Source organism: Rhinolophus sinicus, chromosome 3, assembly GCF_057876585.1.
Source record: "Rhinolophus sinicus isolate RSI-liver-muscle chromosome 3, RSI-T2T, whole genome shotgun sequence".
Lineage (NCBI taxonomy): Eukaryota > Metazoa > Chordata > Mammalia > Chiroptera > Rhinolophidae > Rhinolophus > Rhinolophus sinicus.
This window is the reverse complement of record NC_142503.1, coordinates 148624214-148649317: the sequence shown is the minus strand read 5'-3', so window position 1 is coordinate 148649317 and position 25104 is coordinate 148624214. Positions and strand designations below refer to the sequence as shown.

The 25104-nt window shown below is 38.6% G+C and overlaps 1 protein-coding gene and 1 pseudogene across 3 annotated transcripts in view; one reads left to right on the top strand and one right to left on the bottom strand.

Annotated features, from left to right (window-relative positions):
• RAB27A (RAB27A, member RAS oncogene family) overlaps positions 1 to 24272 on the top strand; it is a 68842-nt gene extending 44570 nt beyond the window's left edge. For all 3 annotated transcript variants that reach the window (XM_019732318.3, XM_019732314.3, XM_019732315.3), the window contains 4 exons: positions 5958 to 6043; positions 7739 to 7842; positions 12824 to 12947; positions 21990 to 24272. In XM_019732318.3, coding sequence (XP_019587877.1) covers positions 5958 to 6043; positions 7739 to 7842; positions 12824 to 12947; positions 21990 to 22188 — 513 coding nt within the window. In that variant the 3' untranslated portion in view covers positions 22189 to 24272. The remainder of the gene's footprint in view (positions 1 to 5957; positions 6044 to 7738; positions 7843 to 12823; positions 12948 to 21989) is intronic.
• Positions 1367 to 2973, bottom strand: LOC109447690 (antizyme inhibitor 1 pseudogene; annotated as a pseudogene).
• Positions 24273 to 25104: the final 832 nt, after the last annotated feature.

Genomic DNA, 25104 nt, shown 5'->3' with positions numbered 1-25104 from the left:
CCAGCTATTAAGCGCATTCCAAACTTCCCCTATGTAGCACAGGTAGAATTTTCTGTCCATTGGCACCAAAGTGAAGTCACATTTCCTCTTGGGAGACAGAAATTCAACATCTGAACATAGAGTAAGTTAGGAAAAAATGACCCCTGTTATTTATTTTATTACTATTGTGATTCTGAGATCTAGGATTACTAACATACTAGCAGTGAATGATGCAAATTCCTGGCAACAACTGTCAGGTTAGTGACACTAATTCCCTTTCCCCCCAATCACCATAAAATTTCAGTATGAAAAGAATTAAAAAGTAGTTACTAAGCTCAACAAATGGGAAATAATAAGTAACTAAGCAAGCAGCTAAATACCAAAGCAAACCCCTAAAGTTTGAAATCATTGCAATTGTATAGTTGAAAATAGGTGTGTTTCACCCCCACCCCTCCCTCACAACTCTGAATTCAAATATTCTGTGCAAAAGAGCATCAGGTTTCTGGATATAGATGTAGCCCTTCTGTAAGTTTTAGTGCGCTACAGTTTTCTGCAATTTTATTTCCCTCCCTCCAGGCTTACTCAAAGTACTTAACAAAATCTTCCGTTTCGGCTGAAAGATTTGTGATTCAAAGATTTACTGAGGTACTCTATGCATTCTTATCTATACAGAAACACCTATCATTGCAATTGGTTTATGCAGGATTAACATTTTTGGTGTTAAAATTGTTAAATATCATGCTTACTACACATCAACTCTACATGATGCATCAGAACATCACAATGATTTACCAAACATTTTATTTAAATTACTAATTAAATAACTGAAAAATGTACTGAGCCAACTAAACTTAAATGGGCTATAAAGGAAAATAACTTTCAAAACAGTCCATATACACATCTATTTCAAAACTACCTTTGCTAGCTAGCCCCTTTCCCAGTTTTAGCCTGAAAAAACAGTAAGATCTACACAAGATTTTATTCCAATCATACAAGGGTTATATTCGGTCAAATACAACAAATACTATGATGCAATTTTACATTTATTAAACTACAGTTCAAAGCACAAATTTACACATTCTAAATACCCTAAACGTATCTAATGAAGTCACACTGGTCTTCCACTGACATTTGATATATCTGGGTGAAAGACATTAATTTTACAAGACTTTTAAACATGAATCCTTAGTATAAAAACTGTGTACTTGTATTTAAACGATTTAATGGGGAACCCAATTAATGGGCTTCCATCTCCACTAAGTCATCCATTTTGTTGCATATTTTATTTTAAATGCTTAAGGGGCGGGACAACCTATTAAGTTTAAATCTGGATACATTATCTAAATCTCCCAAATACCCCCAATGAATTATAAATGAAAGCTGATTTTGTCTGGTCCCAAATAGCTATTACTAATAGTTTGTTTCAGAGAATTGACAGAATAAGATTGTTCGAATTTTTTCTACACTGGAATGTAGACCAGACAAGCTTAACCTGCAACTTCAGATCTAAAGTGTTAAAGCCTGCTTAAGCTTCAGTGGAAAAGCTTTCTCCTTGGCTCAACTGAATGCAAGAATGCACAAAGAAGAAATTCTTCACCATTGTGTCTGAAGTAATTCCAGCATCTTGCATCTCATACCAATCATTGAATTACATCATGTAGTAAATAACTGGCCTCTGAAAATCATTAAAAGCAGATGGTTCATGGAAAGAATCTTCTCCCATGTTATCAAAGATAAGCCAATCTCCCATATTAAGCTCAGGAAGAAGACAGTTTTCCACAATTTGATCAAGCTCATCACAAGATGGACCCCAAAGGCTGCTTGTAAACAGAGGCTCATTTTCCTTGTATTTCTTGTGAACCTCTGGAATGGCATTTAAGTCCTCAGACAGTTTACTTGCAAAAGAACCATAAACACCATCATTCATATAATACACAAACACTGGTTCATCACTTCTGGTTTTATCTCCAGAGGAAAATTTATCATTTTCAACAACTTTCTTTGCAATGATATTAACTGCCAGTGTAAATGCAGAAGACACGTAATAACTTCCAGGTTCTGAAATTATCTTAATGCCAGATCCTTCAGGAAAGTAGACATTCAACAAAGGGCTGATAATGTGATTAACCTCTTCCAATTGAAACTCAATTCCTGTGAAACCTCCACCAATGTCTAACACGTTCATTGTGAAGCCAAATTCTCCAGCCATGTCAAACACACGTCGAGCATCAGAGCATGTACATATACTTGAGATTCTTTGCAAGCACTTGAAATATGAAATTTAACCCCAATAATTTGGACATCAAGTTCCTCTGCGCATTCCAAAACATGCCTACGGTTCTTCAGGGTAGTGCCAAACTTCATGTTACCCTCTTCGCCTCCAATATCATCTTCTGTTGCTATATGTAGTAAGACCTTGGCATTTGGATGATTATGTGCAATTTTCTTCAGTTCTACCTTACTGTCACATGTCATCATGTTCACTCCAACTTTTGCTGCATGCTTTATCTGAGACTCTTGCTTGCAAGGCCTTATATAAATGATGTTTTCTGGAGATACACCCAATTCTTGCACTAAAGCCATTTCAGTGTTACTGGAACAAGCAAATCCCGTTTCAAGAGCTGCCAAAATCTCAAGTACAGCTGGAGTGGAGTTGCATTTTACCGTGTAGAATGGTTTTATCTGAGCTACTACGTTCTGCCATTGACTGTGTTTCTTCACAATCTTTCCAAGATCTCCCACGAAAAATGCATTTTTCCCTGTCAGGGTATGTTCATAAACGTAGTTATCAATAACATTTCCAAGGTTTGTTCCTTCATCCAACAGGCCAATGAAGTAGTTTGCATTGTCAATAAATCCTTTCATCTCAGCCGTATTCCACAAAGCCGAAAGTTGTAAACCAGGAAAAACAAGAGAAAGGCCACCAAGCCTTATGTCTGGGTCCTTAGAATATGCAACAAAATGGACAAGTTAGGAGATGGAACCCCCCCATCATCAGCTAGGTTCCCAAGGTGGCTCTGCATTGAAGTCTAACTGCTCTCTGTACAGCACTCTCCCAGGCCCTCTGGGTAGTTGTATACTTGGTCAGAAAGTTCGCCCTGAGATAACGGCCCAAAGAGTCGGGTAAAGCGTCTTCTCTTTTTCGGCAGAATTTTTAAAGAGGGATGTGGTTACCTTGAGCAGAAATACCCAAGGCGGCCTGGGCCATAAGCTGCAGGGACGACGTGGAGGGGAAAGCGGGGCACCGACATCAGCTGTGCTGCAGCGGCGGTGGCCGAAGGAGAGAAATAGAACAGCGCGGATGTAAGAAGAAAGGCGAGGACTGCGTGGGGAGAGGATTCGGCCTCCTCACGCCGCAGAGCACTAGAGCGAGAAAGACTGAAAAGAAGCAGAGAAAGCGAAAAAAAGAAGGAAACACTGCAGTCGAGCGAAGATCCAGAGAGTGTGGGAAAACTCGACTCTTACATGGCTCCATTGCCTACTCCCTCCTTTGCACTGTTATTGTCATGCAAATTCCATCTTTATGTGCTGTGTGCCCATCAACACAGATTTATAATTATTATTTTATGCTGTTGTATTTTAATCAGATGGAAAAAAGTTACAAAAATACATTTATCCTGTCTTTTATATATATCTATGTAGTTGCCTTTATGGATGCTCTTGATTTCTTTGGGTGGATTTGAATTGTTGCCCAGTGTCGTTTCATCTCAGCCTGAAGTACTGTTCTTATTGTTTCTTATAGTACAGGTCTGCCAGCAGTGAATGTTATTTTTGTTTCTCTGGGGATGCCTTGATTCCTCTTTCAATTTTAAAGGACAGTATTGTTGGATTTAGAAATCTTGGTTGCTAGTCTTTTTTTCTTTCAGCACTTTGGTTATGTTATAGTACAGCTTTTTGGCCTCCAGTGTTTTTGATGACAAATCAGCTTTTAGTCTTAATGGGATGGATTCCTTGTGTGTGAGGAATCACTTTTCACTTGCTGCTTTTAAGGCCTCTCTTTGTCTTTGGATTTTGACAGTTTGATGATGATGTGTCTAGTCAGTCTTTATGAGTTCATTTTTTTTTTGGAATTTGCTGCATTTGGTGAATGTGCAGATGAATGTTTTTCGTCAAATTTGGGAGGTTTTTGGCTATTTTTTCTTCAAATATTTTTTGCCTCTTTTTATTGCTTCTCTTTTTATAAGATTTTCAGTATGCATATGTTGGTATGTTTGATGATGTCTTGTAGGCCTTTTTCCCTTCTGTGCCTTAGACTGGATAATATCAACTGACCTGTCTTCAAATTCAGTTATTATTTCTCTCGCCAGGTCAATTCTACTCTTGAGCCCTTCCAGGGAATATTATACTTAAGTTATTGTACTTCACAATTCCAGAATTTCTGTTTACTTCTTTTTATAATATGCAGTTCTGTTTTAACAGTCTCTGTTCAGTAAGGGATTATTCTTGTACTTTCCTTTCATTCTTTAGACACGATTTCCTTTAGTTCTTTGAACATATTTATATTGCTGATTTTGAGTCTTTCTCTAGTAAGTTGAACATCTAGGCTTCCTCAGGAATGGTTTATATTGGTTGATTTTCTCCCTGTGTATGGGCCCTACTTTCCTCTTTCTTTGTGTATCTCATAAAGTTTTTTGAAAACTATACATTTAAAATAATATATGTGGCAACTCTGGAAATCAGATTCCTTCCCCCTCTCAGAGTTTCTCATTTTTGCTGTTTATTCGGTTGTTATTGTTGCTGTCTGTTTGTTTAATGACATTCCTGGGTTAATTCTGTAAAATTTGTGTTCTTTGTTATGTATAGCTACTAAAGTCTCTGCTCAGTTAACTTAGTGGTCATCTAATGAGTGGACAGAGAGTTTCTTAAATTCCTTGAAGCAGGGAGTGTGTATGTGTGTGTCTGTTTTGGGACATGTGCTTAATGCTTCTATAGGCAGGTTACAACTCTGCCTTAGCCTTCACTTCATACTTGACAAGAACCTCAAGGTGAGTCAGAGGCGAGAAATTAGGGCCTTTCCAGGTCCCGGGCATATGTCCAGCTCTATACATGAGCATGGCCTAGTAGATTCCCAGAAATATTTTGGAGCTTTTCAAATCTCACCACGGACTTCTTATTTCCTATTTTTCCTTTTTTAAGTTTTTTGGTTAGACTTCTGTTAACTCCAAATGGTATTGCTGTCTTTGATAGCTGTGATGTAAATAGCTCCTCCTGATTATTTTCAGCAATGCCCTGAGGATAGGGTTGTTCTCCTAGAACAAGCTCTGAATCCGGTAAAATAGAGACAAGGCCTGGGAACGGAGCTTTATAGGCAGCTTCCAGTTCTCTGGGAAGGAGACTTGTGGACGAGCTCCGAACCTCTTTTACCTCCACTGCCTAAAGTGGGTGCTGCTCTGATGGTTTTCACAGCTATCATATATATCTGTTGGTTTTCAAGACTACTCTGGAGGTGGGGAAAGGGGGATGAGGATAAGACAAGTTGAAACAGCACAAAACTTACTGTTTTTACTGATATTCAGAGTTCTCAAAAAGTTGATTTTGACAATTTTTGCCAGTGTTTTTATTGCTTTTACGGGGAAAAGAGATTTACAGACGTCCTTCCTATAAAATTGTTTTAAGAGTACTTTTTAAAGATGGGATGGGGAAGTCATAGAAAGGTAATATTTCTTGAAATGAATGAACTTAGGGAACTTTTCTTTTGAGGAAAGGTGAGCTGATTGTTATTTTTATGTCAATTATATATTATTTATATATTTCATAATATCTTTAAAAATATATAATGTGTATATACATATATATTGTAATGCAAATTATTATATTTCCAAAGGCAATTATTTGGAATAAAATACAAACAAGGTTGTATTCTAAATGGAATTTTCTTTAGCGGTTTAGATGCTTAGGGGAGTTGTACTGAATAGTAAAGTGAGAAGAGCTCACCAGCCTCAGAAGTTCTCTTATTCTCTTTTATTTTGTTATTTTAGGTGTACAGAGCTAATGGACCAGATGGAGCCATTGGTAGAGGCCAGAGAATCCACTTGCAGTTATGGGACACGGCAGGGCAGGAGAGGTATGAGATCTTCAGTTATGTGCTTTACTGGAGAAATGGGAAAAACAGCTACCCTTTTCATACGGTGACCTGAGTAGGAAAAGGCCAGCTGATTAGTTGACTTGAACCTGGATAAAACATACTGCCAAATTAGCAGGAAATTTATTAGTCTGAGATGATAATGGTGGCTTTATTTCATATGAGGTCAAAGGAAAGATGAATCCTTTTCAAAATGGACGATCTTACTTATGGACCTTTTTCTTTTTCTTCTTTTTGTATGTTTTTTTAAAGGCTTATATACTTTTCTCCAGTTACTTTTGCTATTTACTCAGCCACACACACACAAAAGCTACAGAGTTGCATGCATTAGTCTTACTTGATTGTTGAAACCTAGTGGAAAATCTGGTTGGAATTAACTCATAGGGTCAGAAGTTGCTTGACCAAAATAAGTCACATGAAATCTTGATATAAAGTTGCTGTTAGTTAACTAAGGCTTCTGTTTTCTCTCACAGATTCCTTGAAGGATTTTGTTTTTCATTTAAACTATTTATTATGGAAAACTTCAAGTATATACAAAAGTAGAGAGGATAGTATAATGAACGCATGTACTCATTTCCCAGTTTCAACAAGTTGTGCCCCAAGCTGTAGCCAATCTTATTTCATATATACCCCTCATTCCTGTTCATCCCCTCCCCCAAATTATTTTGAAGCAAATTCCAAGTATCAGATTTTTTCATTCATAACTACTTGGGCACATATCCCTAAAAGATAAGGACAGTTTTTAAAATGTTTGAGAAAACTTAAAATAGCACATTAGATGACAAATTCATACTAATGTTTTCTTCCCTGAGCCTATGTCTGGCAGTCAGAGGCTTTGCATAAAGGCACAGAAAGAGGAAACTGACTGTTGGAGGGAGAGAGAGGGCAGATAGAAGCATAAAGCCTTGGAAGAGAGAGTACCAAGACAAGAGAGTCAATACTATTCCCACCTGAGAGCCAAATAAATGTTTTATCAGAGAGAAGAGATTTCTGTAGAGACTGAAATTAAAATGTCATGATGGAACGCATTGTAATGTCAAGTCAAGCTAAGCTTTCATAGGACCAGGAAAACATACACAGCAAGCACCATTCCTATTGGTCTCATTAACTCTTAGTTGTACAATAAATTCTTGAATCACGAGCTAGTCTTGTCATCCCTGTCTAGCAGGCTGGGTATTCAAATCACATGGTCTGTTAACACATCAATTTATATAAGTAATAAATAACTGTCTTATACATTTTGGGAATATGATCACCTATTTTTTTTTGAATTTTTTTTTTAAAGTTACACAGCTTTTTATTTTAGAAGAAAACTCCAAGTACAACTTTTGATAATTGTTGGCATGTTAATAAAGTCTAGATATATTTTCAACTATTCTTTCTTGCTCTATAGATAGCTGTTTACTATATTTTGTAAGATACCTGGTAGCATTGATTACACACATAATTTTATACTGCTAAAAGCATCATTTGTATTAGCATAATTCACTAAATCTTGTGTGACTAAGAGCTATAGTATGCATGTATAGTATGAAGTTATTAGAAACAATGCCACATTATTAAACATCTAATTTATTACTGATGAACTATTGTAAGAGTCTGAGGGCACTGCTGATAGCTTTGTATTTCAGGAGTGGGGCCATGGTTTAGGTGACCAGTCTGCTTTTATGTTCCTAGGTTTCGGAGCTTGACAACAGCCTTCTTCAGAGATGCTATGGGGTTTCTTCTGCTTTTTGATCTGACAAATGAACAAAGTTTCCTCAATGTCAGAAACTGGATAAGTAAGTGTTAAATTATCTCCTGGACTCCTGCTTTCTCTAATAAAATGCCTTCTTATATTCTACTTTTGTCGTAAGTCATTTTGGGTGAAATTCTAGTGCTGTTTAAAATGCTATTTAAAGAAGCAAGAGTTTAAGTTTAGCGGCAAAGAGAACTGAAAGACTCTGCTTTTTTTTTTTTTTTAATTAAAATTTACTGGGGTGGACTCTGCTTTTCCTAGTGATACTGACTTTGATTTGTTGAGTACTTCCTGTTCGCCAGCTTATCACATTGTATGTTCACTACCCAGAGTAAGGCAATGCTTTCCATGTAATCATTTAATCAGTCTTTTCCACAGAGGGGACTTATCCCCATTTTATAGATGAGGATGTAGAAGCCTAGAGAAGTTAAATCACTAAGTATCTGCTTGCCTATTCTGTGCTATCAAGTCTTATACCATCTCAGCCTTTAAAACACAGATTACATAGACGTAAATCCCTTTGAAAACTTCATGGATCATACCCCTGGCTCCACGTCTCTGTGTTTAGAACCCATTTTCTGCTTTTTAGGGCCAGAACATTTGTCAGGAGGACTCTGTCATGGAAAACTCTAGAACAGCTTTGGCAAAAGAGGTTCCCAGCACAACATACATAAAACTTCATTGTGGCTCTTTGGAGAGATCCTAATCTCTTAAGTGATAGATAGTGGCCAATTACAATCCTGCTACTGGACCACATAAATGTATAATTTTTTGCAAATGTACTTTTTCCTCTGTTGGTTGTATTAGTGTAAACCTAGAGAATCTACTGGGGAATGCTGTGATGTTAACTTTTTAACATCCAAATCTTTAAAACGACAACACTTTAAAACACAAAAACCAAACTCCTCCTTTAAAATTACTTGTTGTTTTGGTATTACGAAGGGGTAATTGGCTGTGGTTTTGATGCCAGAAACCTTATTTTAAAAATATGAGTTTTTAAATAAGTAATTTATGTAGTGTGTTGTGGTTTCCAAAGTGTCTTCACATACTTTGTATCTGACCCTCGCAGTCACCTTGTGAGGAGATTCAGACAGGGGGGGTGTCCTTATTTTAGGATGAGGACACTGAGCCTTAGAGACTTATTCAAGGACCTGGAGCCTCTGGCTTCCAGTTCAGTGGCCTTCTTTGCTCTTTCTCAGCTAAGTCGATCAGTAAGAGTTGAAGATCTATCTATTATAATACTTTAAATCTAGGTTTCCCCAATTTCGTTATGCTTGCCGGGCTTCACAGGTAAATGCCTGGCTGAGTGGCACACTGCACGGTTTCCCTCACAGCTGAGTGATGGTGGCTCTTCCCAGTCCTTTATCCTTAGCCTTTCTCATCATCCCCTCCTGTGCATCACGGGAACAAGTTCTTGGGCTTCCTTAGGGCTTTTCCTTCTAAGGTCTCTTGTTAGACATGTGGTCATAAAAATCTTAGCGTTGAAAGATCATCAACCCACCTCTTTTTCCACAGGTAGAAAGGGAAACTCGGAGGCATTAGATAAATCTTGCCCCTCTGGGCTTTATATCTTTTAGGTAAAGAACAAAATTATGTGAAATTATGGGTATGTATGTATTTTGTTTTGTTTTCCTTATAGAGTAAAAGCATCCTTACTGCCCAGTTAGGTAAATAAAACTTATTCCTATCAAAGATTTCATATCTTCAGTGGAAAGTATTCTCCTGCCCAATCCTGTATTTGTCTGTGTGTTGTTGTTTTTTAAGATATAATGTTCAATGTTAGAGTTAGTAATAGCAAATCTTAATTAGGAGTAAAAATTTGTTAGTTATTTATACATTTTATTTTTCCTCTGCCTGTTAACATTTTGAATATTACAGGGATCATTCATTTCTTCTTTTTTATTTAACTTATATAAATTTATTTAACTTATGTAAATAAAAATGTTTAACTGAATAATAGTTTAAATATGTATGTATATGTATATGTATGTGTGTATATCTGTCTTTCTATCTGCCTACCTACATACCTACCTGCACACACACGGTGCATACCAGAATAGAGGCAGTGGTTCTTCATAATCTTATGAAGTAAGTGCCGTTATTAAACTAGGAGCTAACTCCTGGGCCCTGAAGGCCCAGGGCGAGGAGAGCAGGTCTGCACCCTCCCTCTGCTTCTCCAGAGCTGCATCGCGGTCCCTTCTCCCTTGACCCTGCATCTCTCCATGCCGTCTTAGGAAGGCCCTAAGAGTCCAAAGATGAGCCCTGCTGAGTTTAGGAGACTGAACAGAGAGTGGAGTCCTCTGGGCCTAAGTCTGAAATCCAAGAGGAAATGAGTAGCATTGTCTTCACTCACCTGTCTTCCTGCAGCTCAGAGGATAAGCAAGTCTTGCTCATAGTTGTTCCTCATCCTGGAACAGAATGTTTGTAAGGAACTTTAACCTAAATTTCTAGACTTTTCCTCTGTAGCCCCCAAATGGTACGGAGCCCAACATGTATGTATTTGACACGCTTTTCCCTGTATATTTCTATTCCTACTACTCCCTCTGTCCAAAAAGCTCTGCCAACACCCATGCCCATTTTTAAAACTGATTAGAGTTCTACTTATTCTTTAAAATCTGAAAAAATATGGCCTCCATGAAATTTTCTGTGACAACTTTAGTTGGATTAAATTTTTCCCCTCCTCTTAACTCCTATTACTTTTCGTACTACTTTAAGTGTCCTTATCGCATACCACCTTGAGTTGTAGTTAATTTATTATGTGTTTTCGTTAGTGAGATTTTTTTAAAGAATGGATTAATTTACTTTTTTTTTTTTTTTAAAGATTTTATTGGGGAAGGGGAACAGGACTTTACTGGGGAACAGTGTGTACTTCCAGGCCTTTTTTCCAAGTCAAGTTGTTGTCCTTTCAATCTCAGTTGTGGAGGGCGCAGCTCAGCTCCAGGTCCAGTTGCTGTTGCTAGTTGCAGGGGGCATAGCCCACCATCCCTTGCGGGAGTCGAACCAGCAACCTTGTGGTTGAGAGGATGCGCTCCAACCAACTGAGCCATCTGGGAGCTCAGCGGCAGCTCAGCTCAAGGTGCTGTGTTCAACCTTAGTTGCAGGGGGCGCTGCCCACCATCCCTTGCCGGACTCGAGGAGTTGAACTGGCAACCTTGTGGTTGAGAGCCCACTGGCCCATGTGGGAATCAAACCGGCAGCCTTCGGAGTTAGGAGCATGGAGCTCTAACCACCTGAGCCACCGGGCCGGCCCCAAGAATGGATTAATTTACTTTTATATATCAGGAATTCACATTCTTTGTAGAAAAATTAGGGAAAAAAGAAAAAGAAAAATCACCAATAATCACACTTCCCAAACTCCCCGAAATAAACACTATTAAACATTATTACCGGTAATAGTTACACAGCACTTCTAAATGCTTTAATGTATTATTTTAGTGGTTCCCAAGTGTGAGTGTGCGTCTGGATTACGCAGAGGGCTTGTTGTAACACAGATTTCTGGGCCCTGTCCCCAGCTGATTTAGTAGCTCTGAGGTGGGACCTGAGAATTTATATTTCTAACAAGTTTTAAGGCCGCTGGTCCATGTACCTTACCTGAAGAATCACTGAGTTAACTCATTCAATACTCACTTTAGTCTTATGAAGTAAGTACCATTATTATCGCCATTTATAGATGGGGAAACTAAGGCAAGAGCAGTCAAATAAGTTTCTCAAGGTGATACAACTAATAAATGGCCGCGTCAGGATCCAACTGTAGACACACTGGGTTCTGAGTTCATGCTTATAACCATGACACTGGACATATAAGGTGTTGCAGAGCAAGAGCCACTCTGGAGACCAGAAAGGTTTCACAGTAGAGGTGACTAAGAAGCAAGTCTTAAAGGAAGGGTGGGGAAGTCCCTGAAGGGAGGCTGTGGTTGGGTGTTCAAGGGTGTGAGGACAGCATGTGTAACAGCCTGGAGGAAACAAAGGGCATGGCTGTTATTGCAAACACACAGTTTGGTCTTGCCTGTATAGTTCTTGTTCCCAGGGGGTCTCTTGAGGGCAAAGGTCAGTGCCCTGAAATTCTACACCAAGTATCAGGCCTATGCTAATGTCCAGTAAATGCTAGCGGCCTTGACTTGCTTTTGATAAGGTATAATGAACATGACTTCATGATGAGGAACTGAAATGTCAACACTTTCCTGGTTAACCATGATAAAAAATAAATTAGGCAATACACTTTGTGAAAGTTTGGGCTGCTTTAATTTCATGATGGGGTATGCTGAGTAAGAAAACTTTTTCTTCTTTGGGAGATTAAACTGTTTAGCATAGTGAAGCTCTTTTGTTTAATATAATTGCTTTTAAAAATTATGCCTATTTACAGGTTTTCAGGTGAAAAGAAATAAAAGCTGTGGAATAAGAATTGTAGTCTCCTGCTTTTTCTTGGTTCTGGTGACTGAATAATTGACTGTTTACTCTGGGTTTTCTCTCTTCATTTAATCCTGTATCTTGTTTGTTTTAAATAAATTAATTCTGCTTTAGAATAATAGAAAAATGTGGAAGACATTTCAGATAGAAATAGGTTAGTTATTAGGAAGACAATTTTTTAAAAAGTCATTGCGGTGGAGAGAAAATGTATGAAAAATAGAGCTTTAAGATTAGCAACAAACACTAGGGAATGCTCCAAAATATTTTTGTTTTTTTGATGGCCTTCATAAAAAAGACTGCCACGTGTTTGTGTGTGTGTGTGAGCGTGTGCGTGCGTGTGCGTGCATCAGTGTTAGAGGGTTAGCGAATTTTCCCCTTCTTCTCTGATACACATGAACTGGGGTATGTGTTAAAGGACAGGAGTAGTTTTACATCTCTGTCTCATCCATTCAGTTTTACAGATCAGGTTACTGATGCTTTGCCAGAACTCTATCATTTCCCTGTGTATGTATATTCATTGACAGTTTTCAAAGCACTTTTGCATGTATTCTCTATTGATCATACACTTACATTATTGTTAACCTATGACAAATGATCTCCTCTTCTTACATTAACAGGCCAGCTACAAATGCATGCCTATTGTGAAAACCCAGACATCGTGTTATGTGGGAATAAGAGTGACCTGGAAGACCAGAGAGTAGTGAGAGAGGAGGAAGCCAAAGGACTTGCAGAGAAATACGGGTGAGTATTTTTGTGGAGCAATCGAGAGAAAACATTTCCAATTTAAACATTAGCACATAAATGGATAACAAAAAGACAAAAACCAAAAAATTAAAACAAAACACTCAGATATAGGCCTTGGGAGATGTGAAATACCTACTTTGCATGTTAATATTATTTGATAGTGGGAACCATAGAAAAAGCTTTGAGCAAGGGCCTTCTCAATCTCTTGATGTTTGAAAAATGACATCTTCGAGGGCAAATGCCCCAATTGTGTAAGGGCACCTTTCCAAGATGCACGTAGGAGACCCTGGGGATCAGGAAACCCTCTATGTTCAGCAAGGAAATTTCAAAGCTAGTTCACATGCTACTGCATACAAGAGGCCTCACTGGCTTTGAAATTCCTGTGCTGGGAGAGGAGCTGGAAGATCCTCTTTGGTTCAAGCTGTCTTTTGTGGTGGAGAATTAACTATTAAATACGGTCTTTCTCCTTGAGCTCTGGGAATAGGATCATACCGCGTTTCCCCGAAAGTAAGACCTAACTGCAAAATAAGCCCAAGCATGATTTTTCAGGATGACATCCCCTGAACATAAGCCCGAATGCGTCTTTTGGAGCAAAACTTAACGTAAGACCCGGTCTTATTTTGGGGGAAATACAGTAGGAGCAGCAGCATTAATTGGACATGAAAGGAAGGGTCAGCTGCTGCTTATTATAGTGTCAGGGGCCCCTGTACAAAGAAATTTATACTTTCTTTCTACCTCTACTACAATGAGAACTCAACTGTATGTGTATTATTACCCTTATAGACACGGGAGGCAGCAGTCAGGTTGAGAAGGAAGGGGTAGGAGCGTGGTGTGGTGTTGTGGAGTGGTGTGGTATGTAGCGGATGTGACCTGGCTAAGGGCCTTGGTTGTCAGGCAGAGCCCAAGGAGGCCAGACGAGGCTCTGGCCCTTTCCACTGCGTGACCACTGCTTTACTCTTCTTTGGGCTGATGGGAGTTCAGAAAGCACTCAAGGATAAGGTTCACATTGGGAGAGGGGTGGAAGGATAGGTTGGCCGGGTGGGAAGAAGTCAGAGTCTGTGCAGCTTTGAATACCAAGTAAGGAGAATAGAATTGGTTTCCTGGGGACAGGGACTCGCTGAAAGCTTTTGACCATGGAGAGATGCTGTGCGTAGTTTTCCAGGTAAGTCTGGGGATTGTGGGTGGGATGAAATGGAAGGAGGAAAGACTAGAGACAGGGCGACTGCAGTGATCTGTGAAGTAGGTAGGGGCTGGATTTGTGGAAAAGGACTAAATCAGAGAAAACATGTCAGGTGAGACAGAAGAGGATTTTAAAGGTTTCTCGAGTCTAGCTCATCAGGAACGGGCCCAGTCCCCATCAACTATGCTGGCTGACTCTGGCAAGGATTTGTAATAGGACGTGGAGGTTTTCTCTCATGGGTGGTTTTGACAAATACTCCTCTCTGGGTCTCACCTCTGAGCTTCTGACATAATTGGGCTGGAGTGGTTTATCAGGCAAGGTTCACTTGAATAAAGGGATTTGTTACAGGGATCTGACCATATGCACTTGTGGGAGCTGGTTAAGCAGTGTCTGTAAGGTGTTGTTTTGAGTCTGATACCGAAGCTTGAAGTCCACAGTGTAGGCAGTCAGGAAGGGAAGATGAATTTAAACTGAAAGAGAGCAAGAAGCCAGCCAGGTCCCGTAATGACGGACTGAAGTCTGGTCAATCACTGCTGCCTCTGACCTGGACTGTGTGGGTGTCCAAAGCAGCCCAGGCCCTTCTCACACAGCTGCACACACACACCTGGCCCAGGAGTTGGAGAAGCTGGAGGAGGATCTAGGGGAGAGTGGAGCAGGTACAGGTCTGGTTGCTGATTTATGCCAACAAGTTGAGTCAGCAGATAAATGGCAACGTATGAGAGCTACAGAATGGCTGTTGCTTCATGTCTCCCCTCCAAGTCTCCCCCCAAATCTGTCTTGAGGTCTGTCCTAACTGGAAAGGGAATTCTGGGAAATGTTTAACCTACCCAACTTGACAGGTTTACAAAGCCACCACAGATGGGGACCTGGTCATTGGCATCTTTTAAAAGTTCTGCACATGATTTTTTATGCTCAGTGGTTGAGAACCACTGACAGGCAATTCTGAGGTGGAGGCTGACAAAGCTCCACCGACGACTCCGATATGCCCCACTCTCCTTTGAGGAGGGACTCCTGTTATCTAGTGGGAGGGATCAAATACCACGGAGAAGACTGAAGTGGTGAAGCTGGGAGCTGTGTTGCAAGGCAGGAGGAAGTAAGTGATGAAGCAATGGAAACCATGGACATAGACCATGCTTTTTGAGAAGTGTGTTAGTAAAGGCCAGAAAAATAGGGCAGCCAGTGGGGTTAGCTAATCCCCCTAGTATTGCGGGGGAGTCAGGATTAACTTCTTCCTTCTTTGGGCTTCTTCAGTCCTTTGCTTGTTTCCTGTTTCGGTTCTCAGGATTCTACGTCCTGCCTGGTATCAGTGAGCCGGCCATCGCCTTCTGACTATATGGGGAATCTGGGGATACAGGGATTGTCCTTCATCTGTGCTTAGACCACAGGCCTGGGGAGTATTTTATAGAGAAAAACTCAATGTAAAGTTTCTGGATGGAGTTAAAATGAAGGGATTAGCAGATGAGGTAATTGAAACTATTGGAGAAGAATGGAAAGGGATGGAAAGAGAATTTCTTTAGGATTTAAGAAGTATAAAATATAGTCCTGCGGCCTGTTTGGCAGTCTCATTGGAAAATATGATGGAGCAGTTTGGTTCACTACATATCACAAATTTGATGTACAAGTTTAATGATTATTTTTACAGAAATCTTTTTTTCATTCTCAATAATAACATTTTCATTGGTTGCACATGCACTAAAGGACTATGTTGGTCAGTTTATTTATGTGCTCATAGTCAGCAAACAGTATGGTTTGTGGCATATCTTCATATCATTGTATGCTGCCTCATACATTTGCGTTACTATCTTCAATTCATAAAAACGGATCGTTGATTCACAAGTGATTCTCTGAAATATACATACATTCTGAGAAGGAAAGCCTATCTCAGAAGAACTTTGCAAACCTAATAAAGAACATGTTATAGTGTAAATATGGAACATGAATCTGTGTGTGCTGGGACAAGTAAGTCTGAGGATGAGGAATTCGTGCAGTAGCCCGAATGGAAAGGGTGAATTGGATGCATGACACAATATCAGCAAATTTATTTTTAGTGGACTAAGAATCCATTTACCCCTAATTCCCTATAATTTTTTTTTTTTTTTTGCTATAAAACTTGGTTAAATTGTAACATGATGTTCTTAGGTCACTTCCTAATACAACAAAGTGATTTATCAGTAAACCAATTAAGTTTTTTCCAGAACAAGTGCAAACTCATGCTTTTTCAGTATGTTATATTGAATAATATTGTCAATGAAGTTAGAGAAGAGAACAAAACAGAGGTTTGTTCACATTTGTAGTCCTGTCAGTCAAAATTGTTATAGTTCACACTGCTGCTGAAACACGTTAAAAAATAGCTACAAAGTCAGTGACAAAGAAATGAGAAGGGAAAGCAGAACGCAGCATCACCCACATCCCTCTTTTAGATCTCACGCTTTAGAGTGTGTCAGAATCACCTGGACGCTGGCTCCCACAGTTTCTGGTTCAGGAGGTCTGGGGTAGAGCCCCCCAAATTACATTTCTAACTGATTTCCAGATGCTGCTACTGCTGGTAGTTGAGAACAACTCTTTGAGAACCACCGATGCAGATGCCAATTTACAAAAAGGTGTGCGTGCTGGCAGATGTTTTCTTTGATAGTACGGTTGGAAATAGTCTATGCACAGAATATGAAGCAGTTGTCTCCTTGTGCCGTGCATGGGTGCTCAGTGACTTATTGGAAAAATCCATGCTGAAGGGAAAAAGCATTTGTTTTTCTCACACAGTTAATTGCATCAGCTCTGATACAGACTGGGAAAGGGACTCTGCAGGCAGGGACCTTACTCCTTGAGTAAAAATGGCTGCACCTAAGTTCCTTCCCACACTCTGCTTTATTTACAGAGGATAGCTGATATTCGTTATAAGCCTTTTGTTCTTGATGCAGAGCTGAGGGAACTAGAGAAAATTATGAATACAGTGAAAGCATATGTATTTCATGTGCTGTGCAAAGAAATGGGCAACAAATTTTTTTTAAAATTGAGATGTAATTGACATATAATTGTATTAATTTTAGTTGTACAACATAATGATTTGATATGTGTAAATATTATGAAATGATTACCAAAATAAGTTTAGTTAACATCCATCCTTACATGTAGCTACAATTTATTTTTTCTTGTGATGAGAACTTTGAAGGTTTACTCTCCTGGGGGCAACAAATCTAAGGCAACTTTATTCCCACTGAAGGCTCTTGGGTGTTGATCAGGAAGGTGATCAAGAGTTTCTGGAATGAAGGATGAGTTAAAAAACATTTATTTACAACATTAATAATATGAGAACAGACCATTTCTGGAATTTCAAGTGGCTTAGCTCAGCAGAATGCTCAGTACCTATCTGAACTAGATGAAATGTGGAATGAATTGCTTGATTTCTAATAGTACGGTGCTTTGCAGACTTGATGACATCCTTACTTTATTTGAGAAATAAATTAATGATGTATCATTGGACATGTTTTAAAACCACACACATGGGATCCAACTAAATGTACAACACTGATTTTCAGAGCTCCACACAACTCTGTAGAGAATTCAGATTTCATTTGGCACAATCTCCCAGGACATAGTCCATACACCAGCCCTTTCCTGTTAGGGCTTGTTCATTTAGCATCCAACAGACTATGAAAAGTAGTGAGATTCATTTCGTAGTTTGGTGAAAAATTTCTTTATGATTTCTGGATCCACATGTGACAAAATCATCAAATACTGTACTTTAGCTTTCATTCCTGGCAACCTCTAACTGGAATCTAGGATCATCTAGAAAAGAAACCAGCTGGCTAGGAATCCTGATTTATGGCAAGAGCTACTTATGTGGATATCTTAGTGAGAAACTGCACATGACAACGCCCCTCATTGATTTGAAGCTGTTTGTCATTTCGCTAATTTAATTTTTTATTTTAAAATTTGAGATTAATCTATTTTTTAAAAGCACGCCTGATTGGTGTTCTGCATGTTCCAAATGGCCATTAAGTGGTCATTTACAGACTGATAACATCATTAGCTGCACAGGATTTTTTTCAAAGGTTTTTTGGCTGTATTGCTCCCTGGTGATGCCACATTAGCGCCACCGTGTGGAAAGAAGGAGCACTCCCATTCTTTCGATGGTTGAAACGGGGACAGTTAATCCTCTTGAATTTAAACTACGATTACTAAACTTTTACCTCGTATATTTTAGGAAAAGCAGAATGTTGTTTTTAGAGAAGATAAAAACCCCATTAGATCAACTTTCATGGAGCGCTTTCTGGACTTATGCTAAGCCCTTTTACATGTATCATCTCATTTCCTCCTTACCACAACCTCATGAACCACTGTTACCCTTCTTTACAGATATAGAGAAGTGTTCAGATAAAGGAGCCTAAATGTCTTCTGAAAGAGAACATCAAGAAGCTACAGACATAAAAATATTACTAACTCCACGCAGTAGGCATCCCGTGCCCTTGAGATGAGCTGAACGGTCCAATTTTCAACTGTGAACACGAGGCACATTTCTGTCTCCAGGGCGTCATTTGTTTAATGGAAGGAAAGTCTTGCTTTAGGCTCTTCTCTGTGGATTTCATCTAGTTGGCTTTCTGTCTGGCAGCTCCAAAGTCTGAGAGTGGAGAGGAGTGAACGCTAGCATTTGTCTATTCCTGTAGAAAGAAAGCTTGCATTGTCTCAATTGCTCTGAATACTCTGAATATTTAGTTTAGAAATTTTAAGGTTGTTAACCTGACTTCTGGTCACATGACCAGTAGGTTCACAAAGGGCAGGAAAATATATTTTTAGTCGAAGGACAGAAATTTGTTACTTGAATTTGGAGCTATAAATCTAAACTACAGTGTGTTAATGTTGTACCTCTTTTAATATGAGGGATTTAAAAATTTACAATTTAACTCATATGCCCTGAAATTCTACCAATTCAATATTTCCTCAAGTTTTAGTAAACATTAGATAATAGCTCATATCTCTGCCAGAGGCGCCAGTCATTTATACCTTAGCATTAATCAGTAAAGTAAGATCCGTTTTGCTCTCAACATTTAGTGCTGATAATTTGGGGGAATGAGGGGTTTGATGAGGAGTGAAGGGAGGCAAATGCTTTGGAGCATGAAACACTTTGCTGGAACAGGTCTGAGTGAGCCATCCCTGAAGCAGGGAGGCATGGTCCCAGGTACCAGAATTTAGGGCAACATTGTAGATTAGCTACATTGTGGATTAAATCAAAGTTAGTGGGCTAGTCTGGGACTTTAATGTTTATATTGTTGCCAAGGTCTCTTGGAGCTATGCCTTTCCATGGTTCAGTGACATTGTTTTTATGTGTTCTGAGTTTTAAACAACAAAATTGCAAATTTTTGCAACCTAACCTATTGCTGTGCTAGAAGTAAGAAATGCTTATCAATGACACATTTGTCAAAAATGATACATTTCCTATGTGTCAGATTCCAGTCTAAGTACTTTCAATGTTAACTCATTCAATCCTTATAAGAAGATACTGATATTATTTGTCTAGATTTACAGATGAAGTAGCTGAGACATGGAGGTTACACAGTGGTAAGAAGTTGTACTAAAAGTTAAATCTAGAAAGCCCGGCTCTAGAAGTGATGTCTCTTAACCGTTGTCCATATTGTAATTTTCATGCATAGGTTTTATAGATTTAAAAAGTATTTTCAACTATTTTTTCTCATTTATGCCTTAAAAATTACTGTGAGGTAAGTTTCAGGAGCTGAGAGGAAAGAAACTATGGAAAGTAGAAATAGCTTAATGGAAATTCAGTTGAGGAATTCAATGAAGCAGAGGACTAGAGTTGAGAAGATATTTATAATTGACTTTGAGGAAATTTAAAAAATTAGACATATATTATTATGAGTAGTATTTACACGTTTACTGTTCAACTACTTTTTAAAAATAATATTTTCAATTTCAGCTCATTATTCCTGGCGGGAGGGATGAGTTTTTCAGTTGCTTATCCATGAAACAATATATTTCTAAATGGTGATAGAATGATCAAGCCTTCTCCTTACATAAAAGAAATGTTCTGTAGACATTAATTGATTCTTCATGGGAATAATTGAGAAAAAGCATGATGAAGAAAATGAGTATTTAAGGTTTGAGAATTCTGAATCCAAAATTTAATTCTTGTGACAATGGCGACATTGCAAACTGTCCCTGGGACTTAGCTCTATAACATCATAGGTACTTGATAAGTAAATATTTATTGAGTCCCTACAGAGGATGCCCTCTTCACAAGTTGATAATCAAATACTACATGTGACCAGGGGAGTGGAAAAGATGCATTATCTTCATTTTGTGAATAAAGCGACAGATAACGAGGGAAGAAAAGACTGACAGTAACTAACATGGCAGACAGGAAGGGGGTTTAAAAACCACTAAGACCATGTAATTCACCTATCAGATCCTTCTCTGATTAAGATATTTTGGAGTTAGCCTATGAAGAGCTAGCCACGTGTCTATGGTAGAATCACTGGAGTAACTATGTCTTGCAGAACTCACAAATGGGTAGATAAATGCTCATATGAAATCATTGTTCCTCAAGCAGTTTTTAAAAGCTATTCTAAAACAGGAGAGAATTGCAGAGGTCCAGTTGCAGCTCCCATAGGAAGTGTGCAGATAATAAGACATCTTGAGGAATCACAATGAAGAAATAGTCTTCCATTCCTACACATGGACACACTACTGTGCTTCTTAGTGACATAAGAAGCAGAACAGTTCTGAAAAGGTCTGTAAAAGCACTGAGACGGTTTTAAAACTCTGTAAAAGCTCTCATGCGGAAGCTGCTTCTAGCCAGGAAATAATACAAGAGTAACTGAAATTGTAATCACAGTCATTGAGGTAGTGTTAACATGCTATGTGAACACAGGAAAACAAAGACACTCTTTAAGACAAGTAATGGGAGGATTTTACCCTATGAAGGTAAGAAGTACTTTACTAAATTCAATTGCAGGACTCCCTGAGATGCTCAAACAATTTTCTTTGGAGTTTTTATATCTGGGAGCATTTTATATCTGGGAGCATTTATATCTGGGAGCTTCTTAAGTGGTGGAAATGAAATCAACAGTTTGAGGAAATACAATTTTATCACTATTTTCGTGGCTTTATTAAAAAGCAGGAAGAATTTGACAGTTAATCAATCCAGTTGTAAAGACTAATTTAAATGTATGAAGGGTGGCCACTGCAAGAAGAGTGATATCTTAAAATGATGTGAAAAGCAGCCTTATAGTTTTGAAAAAATAGATCTTTGGATAACAAAACAAACATACTTAAGGTTGATGTCCTTGAGGAACTCTGAGATGCAGTAGATTTCAGAATGTCTCCAAGTGAGTGGTGCAGGAATATTGCTTGGAGTTGATAAGCAGCAAAGCGTTTGACAAACACAGCCAGTGACCTCTCATTTCTCTTTAATGTCAGCCCTTTTTTCCCCCCCATGTGCATTAAGTAAAAGGGATTTATTTGTTTTGGAAATCCTCATATAATATGTTTAAGTTTGGAACCAATAGAGCTTATGGTTAAGTTGGTTACACTGGAATCAAACAGCTGTGGATTCAAATACCAGCTCTGTTCCTCTCTAGCATTATGAAACTGGGCAAGTTACTTAATCTTTTTGAGCCACAATTGTCTGTGAAATGGGAATGAAAATTTCCAGAAGTTTTACAGCTCTATTAGGAATGCAGTGTCAATTATTTTATTGTCTTTTTTCACTTTTTAACGTACCCTGGGGTGGTAAAATGCTTTTTTTGTCTTGTATATTTGTTCTCTCTTTTCTAAGTTGAATTGTCAAGGGCAAAGGTCCCTGTCCTTTCCCTCCGCAAGTCCTTATCCGAGTTGCCTCTGTCTTCCAGAATCCCCTACTTTGAAACTAGTGCTGCCAATGGGACAAACATAAGCGAAGCAATTGAGATGCTCCTGGATCTGATAATGAAGCGAATGGAACGGTGTGTGGACAAGTCCTGGATCCCTGAAGGAGTGGTGCGATCCAATGGTCACACCTCTACAGATCAGCTAAGCAAAGCAAAAGAGAAGGGGACATGTGGCTGTTGAAAAGTCAAGTGAGCTGCACAATAATTCAGGTGGCCATGCCTGTAACATTCTCAATGGGTGATACATGGCACAGAGAGAGATTAATGGGCATTGTGTACAAACTGCTGCTCACCATCCCAATTAGACCTATCAACGAAGCATCCAGTTTTAAAGTTAATTTGCTGCAGCTTTGTAAATATTTCTTTAAGATTTAGCCTGAGAGTTAAGAGAAATGTTACACATAGCCAAAAGTGCCTTATAAAACCTTAGCCCATGGCGGTAAATCATCTAGGGATTCAGGATTTTGTAGCCCGAGAAGAGTGATTTTTTATGAAGAATGACAGGATATACTATCACCTGCCTTAACATAGATAGGTCCAGTGTCTCACATTCAAGATCTTAGATGCAGTTATAAAACTGTCAGTCTTTAATTCAAAATTAAAAATCCTGCTTGTAGTAGATGACCTGGTAAAAGGCCATCTAAACCACTTGAATATTAAACAAGAATAGACACAAACATCAGCCCAGTGTCCTCAAGTATTCATTTATGGATGCCTTCTCTTTAAAATGAATAGTGGACACATTATGGCCATATCTATAGACCATGATTAAACTGGATTGACCAATTATATACTCACTGTGACTCTTGTTGGTAGGAAAGGGATTGGGGGTGAGGGTAGGGATGGCGTAATGTAGCATGAGCAACTGAAGTGGGGCTTCTGGCTCCCTGCTGTATTACCACTGCTCTGAAGGTTTGATCAAAGGGTCAGGGAACTAGATTTTTATGGCTTTAGTTCACTGTGATCTGTGCTTTTATACTTGGCCTAGTTGCTGGCCATATCTGAACATAGCTGGTGCTTATGCTGAAGTTATTTGTAGTAAGTAAATATTTAGCTTCTTTTTCTTTCTATTTATAACATTGGTCTGGCATCCTTAGACTGCGGTTTCAATTAGCATGTGGACTAATCTCTCTTCACCATCTGTATCATTGATATTTGCAACTTGTGTTATTTCTACATTGGTGGAATTGAAGGAATTAGTTTTTAATTATGTAAAATGTCTGTTTGCTAGTTGGTGGGAGATAGATGTTTGTATTTAAGCAGTCACATTTGTACTTTAGCTCAATACAAGAAAAATGAAGTATTCTATAACCTGTATTTTTCATTGAGACCATGGGCATTTGCTGTTCTTGCTGGGTCTTGCCAAGGTCATGTATTCTTGACCAAAGTGTCTTCATACCAAATGAAAGGTGGTTTTAAAATACGCTTCATCGTTGTTTATTGAGGTCAAAGGGGGAAATTCTTGTTTATTTAAGTGGTTTAAATAGATTAAATTTTCCAAAGAGCTTAATGGCTGTTTAGGAAGAAATCATTATAATTTAAGTAAAGAATACAAATATTAATAAATGTATTTTATGGTGGCAAATGTTTGGCAGAGCTGTAATTAGAAAAATACAACTATGACGGAGAGTAATTGCTTTTACATGATTATTTTCAAATGGCTTTTTATTGAGCCTGTTTTTTTGCCACTGCCCTCCACAACTCCCTTAAAAAAATTTAGCTGTGGTTTCTAGCCTTGAAACAAGACTTCTTTTAAATACTAAAGAAGTCATTGAATCCTATTCACTTGAACTGTATATTTTTGTGAGGAAAAGATTCAGACATTTCAAGGGCAGAGTCATAATTACAAGAAGTGCCTTCTAAAGTTGCCATAAGATTTCAGTGGAGTAAATCATAATTTTACAGCTACATATCAGGGAACATTTTATACGGTCTATTCGTGTAGTGAAAAAGAAGACAATATTTGTATGTTTTAGTTTTTCAAGAACCAAATGAGCAATTAGCTGCAGATTCCATTGGTCTTAAAGGTAATATACAATTAAACGTGTATACATGATACAGTGCATATACAAGAACCATCTTTAATTATTGAAATGAATAATGTGTATTCTCTTTGGAATCCTTTGTTTAATTTTATTACTGAAGTACCATATTTTTGTGCATCAATGTATTTTTCTATTTACAAGCCTGTGTAAAAGTGAAACGTACCTTCAGTGAACTGTGTGCCAATTAAGCTTATAATAAAATAGTGGTCTAGTCTGTCAAGTTTGTATGTGCACATTACTTCATTTCCCATCACAATAATATTCCAAACCAGAGGTCATAATACGAAAGGAAACAAAATTCAGGGACACAAATTCCATCAGGTCCTTGATGAGGGCCCAGCCAAGACAACATATTCTGGAGAAAGTAATTCAAATATGTTATCGTCAAACATTTGTGGAGAACCTACAGTGTGGAAAGTGTTGTACTAGCCAATCTCGGATGAACAAGATAAGGATGGTGAGGCTTGAACAAAGATCGAGACTGAGAGATGGATGCAAGAGACTCTGGGAAAGGTATAGTAATTGGATGAAGAAGGACTATGTAGGGAGACAGACTCCGACCTTATTTCCTACCAGTGTCCCCCTCACTCACTCACTTTGAAGCCACACTGGCCTTATTGGAGCTCTCCAGTGTGCTCCTGTCTCAGGAATATTAGCTGGTCCCTCTGTTTGGAATGCTAGTTTTCCATGCAACTGCATGGCTCTCTCTCCCATCCTTTAAAGTTGTTAAATGTCACCTTGTCCAAAAGGACTTTACTGCCCACCTTATATAAAATAGTAGTTGCTCCCCCTCATGGCCCCAACCAGATTGTTACTTCCTGACCTGTTATCCCGCTTTGTTTTTGTACATGTCACTCATCACTACTTGACATATTTCTGTGTTTGTCTCCATTCACTAAAATATAAGCTCCAATATTGTTTTGCCACTACCCAGAAAAATGCCTAGTACACAATATGTAGGTACTCAAATGGATATCAGTTGACTGAATAAAATACTTAAGAGGCAGCAGGATCAAGTGAAAGTTTTCAAAATAGGAGTCACTATTACTGTT